Source organism: Pseudochaenichthys georgianus, chromosome 15 (genome assembly GCF_902827115.2).
Source record: "Pseudochaenichthys georgianus chromosome 15, fPseGeo1.2, whole genome shotgun sequence".
Lineage (NCBI taxonomy): Eukaryota > Metazoa > Chordata > Actinopteri > Perciformes > Channichthyidae > Pseudochaenichthys > Pseudochaenichthys georgianus.
Window position 1 is genome coordinate 5,047,382 of NC_047517.1, and position 3,524 is coordinate 5,050,905.

Below are 3,524 nucleotides of genomic sequence, written 5' to 3' on the forward strand. Positions count from 1 at the left end.
GCTGCTTCCCTGATGGCTCCCACAGGACTGTAGCTGACATCCTCGTGGATTCATCTTCTCATTACAGACACATGCATTTCCTAACATTCGGTCTATATGCTGTAAAATGTATTATCTCTTGGATTTACACACGGCATCTATTGCAGTCTGTCCGTCCTGGAGAGGGATCCCTCCTCTGTTGCTCTCCCTGAGGTTTCTCCCATGTTCCCCTTAAACTGTGGGGTTTCTCTGGAAGTGTTTCCTTGTACGATGTGAGGGTCTAAGGATAGAGGGTCTGAGGACAGAGGGTCTGAGGACAGAGGGTCTAAGGACAGAGGGTCTGAGGACAGAGGGTCTAAGGACAGAGGGTCTAAGGTCTAATTTCAAAATACTGCTGCTGGTTTATAAAGCACTGAATGGTTTAGGCCCAAAGTACATGTCTGACCTCCTGCTAAATGATGAACCATCCAGATCTCTCAGGTCTTCAGGGACTGGTCAGCTTTCTGTCCCCAGAGTCAGAACTAAACATGGAGAAGCAGCGTTCAGTTATTATGCTCCAAATATCTGGAACAAACTCCCAGAAACCTACAGGTCCGCTGCAACTCTGACTACTTTTAAATCCAGGCTGAAGACTTTTCTTTTTGCCGCTGCTTTTAATTGAACTATTCATATCTTAGACTGCACTGTAACTTTTATCCATGTACTTTTTCCTTTTAATGTTTATTTTATTAGCTTTTCTTTTTTAATGCTTAATGTCTTTAATTTTTTGTAAATTGCCTTGCGTTGAAAAGTGCTATATAAATAAACTTGCCTTGTCTTGCCTAAGGACAGAGGGTCTGAGGACAGAGGGTATAAGGACAGAGGGTCTGAGGACAGAGGGTCTAAGGACAGAGGGTCTGAGGACAGAGGGTATGAGGACAGAGGGTCTGAGGACAGAGGGTGTCGTTTTTCTCATACTGATATTCTGAACAATCTGTGCTGTTGTATTTGCTGTAAAGTGTCTCTACTGTAGGCTAATTTTATTATATGTACAGCACTTTGGCTCCACCAAACATCGTTTATAAATGTGCTATAAATAAAACTTGATTTGAAACATTCCTCACTGAATTGTTTCTACAAAAATAAAGGGTTTCGATATCAAAGCAGGTTTGCCGTTTTGGACAATATTTGTGTTTTTGTATTCAATATAACTCACCTTAACGTCTTTCAGTTTGCTGAATTCTGCCTTCACGTCTATCTTGGCTTGCTCGTTTTGTTTTAGTATCAGAGCACGAACATCAGCTGCTGACCTATATGAACATATTTGTATTTGAAGAATGACATGAACTGCATATACATTGCAGGATATTATATCACTACGCATCTCCATCTTGCTTTCAATGACCAATGATCACATGGAGTAGCTTCATCCAGCATCACAAAGTGTTTGTGATGCAACAACATTAGGACAGAAAGAAATGGCTGAGATGTTGAGGAATCAAGACACACATGCAGACATGTTAGAAACACGGATACTGTTGTGATCGTGAATACCCTGGTTTCTCCCTGAATACCATCCAAACCAGGATACTGATGTGCCTGTAAGCGTAATCAATGTTTCCATGGTTTCTCCTCTTGGCCATCTCCGTCTCAAGCGTCAGTGTCTAAATTGGATGGTACATTTAACTGTACTTTTGGCATCTGAAACCACTTACTGATCATCTGAACCTCCAAGACTATCAGACTTGGTGCAGATCAAATGAATCTGCTGACACTCGCCACCATTTCCCATGAGGCTGCAGGATTCTTCCAGGACCGCCCAGGACTCTTTTTCAGAAGCTGCTCGATTGGTCTCAGCCACAATCCACACAGTAGAACAACTTCCAACAACCTGGAGGGGAATACAGCAAATAATAATGGTTAGATTGTCAGTGTTCCACAATGATCCGCATTGCGTGTGGATAAATCACCTTTTTCCACATCGGGTCTCTGCTCTTGTTACGATCCCGGTTTCCAGGAAGATCCACAAGTGTGACGTGCCGGAGAAGACCCTTCTTCGGCACCCTGACAGTCACACACTTCACCAGTGGCCAATAGCACTTCTTCCCGCCTCTAGTCCTCTTCCTCTTTTGACTCACTTCCAGTGTATTTGACCAATTCTGCAGACAAGTCTTCAGCCTAAAATAAATAATAAAACAAGAGGCAATGCAAGGCCATTTATTTTACATGAACAAACTTTCACTTTAAATTGCTTTAAAATAACATTAAAAGTACATTTGAAACCCTATCACTGAAACAACAACATCTGAATTCAATCAAAACGTAGCAAACCGTACGTTTATATTTGAGTAATGGGGAACAATTAGGTTTAACATTTTTAACATGATTTCAAAAGTAAAGCTGGTAGTGCCTTAAATATCTAGGTTGTTGCAAGCAAGTTAGTTCCTGGTAGACATGTTCCTTCCTATGATGCATAACGTAGAAAGGTTTTGTAGTTATTGTTATTAGAGCCCAGATAGATCAAGCCCATTCTTCTGAGTACATACCGGATTTACGTTGGCATTTGGTGTCTATCGTGAAACTACACCAACCAAGAGTTAGTTTTATGAAATGATATAAGTTGTAGTCTTACTTACTGTATCCCTTGTAAAAGTCTTACTCTTGGAATTGAGACATTCAGGAGTTTCTCTGAAGTATTCTTTATCCATGAGGTTATCAGGAGAGTTGTTTTTCTCCATACAGCGCTGACAGCGTTTCCAACTTTATATATACAGTCTATGGTTTCAACACTGTCTTGATCATCTTCCTCTTTTTCCTGATCTTCATCATCACCAAGGAAATGAGACAAGGTCACAACTCCTCTTCCCACTCCTAAACAAAAATAATTGTTATTATATGATATTATTATGGCATATATTAAGTATACACTTACCTTGACTTTTATCATACTACTCTCCCGCTGCACACTTTTTTTTACTTTAAAATGATCAGTTACCTCATGCTATTTGTGTTATTATGTGTCATACATACCCTATATGTGATGCATCTGAATACTTATATGAGCATGTCAAATCATATAGGATAAAACAATATGCGGAACTTCAAATCAAGGTTACCTTTAAATGATCCATCATGACAGGAAAAGCACAAATCTGGTTGCATTGCCAAGGTATCAATTTGTATAAATTAAACCTACGTGAGTACCACGCAGACATTATGATAACGTTTAGTTCATTCTTTCACTTCATTTGTATTCTGTTCTAGAATAAAGTTGAATTGTATCAAACAGAGAATGAGGAGGTCAAATATAATAATAATAATAATAATAATAATAATAGATTTAATTTGTTAGCGCTTTTACAGGTGCTCAAAGACGCTTTACAGATATAGTGAAGGGAAAAGAAAAGGAAGGAATAACAAATAAATATATAGTTAAAGTTAAATAATACAAAAACAATCACACATTAAAAGCCAGATTGAAGAGGTGAGTTTTTGTGAGTTTTTTGAAGGTGGTGACGCACTAAGGTCCTGGCCACACGAGGACGAAAACGGTCGTTTGCGTTACT

At 39.2% G+C, this 3,524-nt stretch overlaps 1 protein-coding gene across 1 annotated transcript; it reads right to left on the bottom strand.

Moving 5' to 3' along the window:
* Positions 1-278: 278 nt before the first annotated feature.
* On the bottom strand, positions 279-2,670 carry LOC117459977 (nuclear GTPase SLIP-GC-like). Its single transcript, XM_034101162.2, has 5 exons — positions 2,595-2,670; positions 1,929-2,136; positions 1,674-1,849; positions 1,175-1,268; positions 279-500 (listed from the first exon to the last, which is right to left on the bottom strand). The coding sequence occupies exons 2-5, from the start codon at positions 1,938-1,940 to the stop codon at positions 495-497; spliced, it is 288 nt and encodes a 95-aa protein (XP_033957053.2). The 5' UTR covers positions 1,941-2,136; positions 2,595-2,670; the 3' UTR covers positions 279-494.
* Positions 2,671-3,524: the final 854 nt, after the last annotated feature.

Coding starts and splice junctions, on each gene's coding strand:
- LOC117459977 (XM_034101162.2), bottom strand. Junction 1,269..1,673: donor CTTGGAGGTTCAGATGATCA/GTAAGTGGTTTC, acceptor ATGTTCATATAG/GTCAGCAGCTGATGTTCGTG.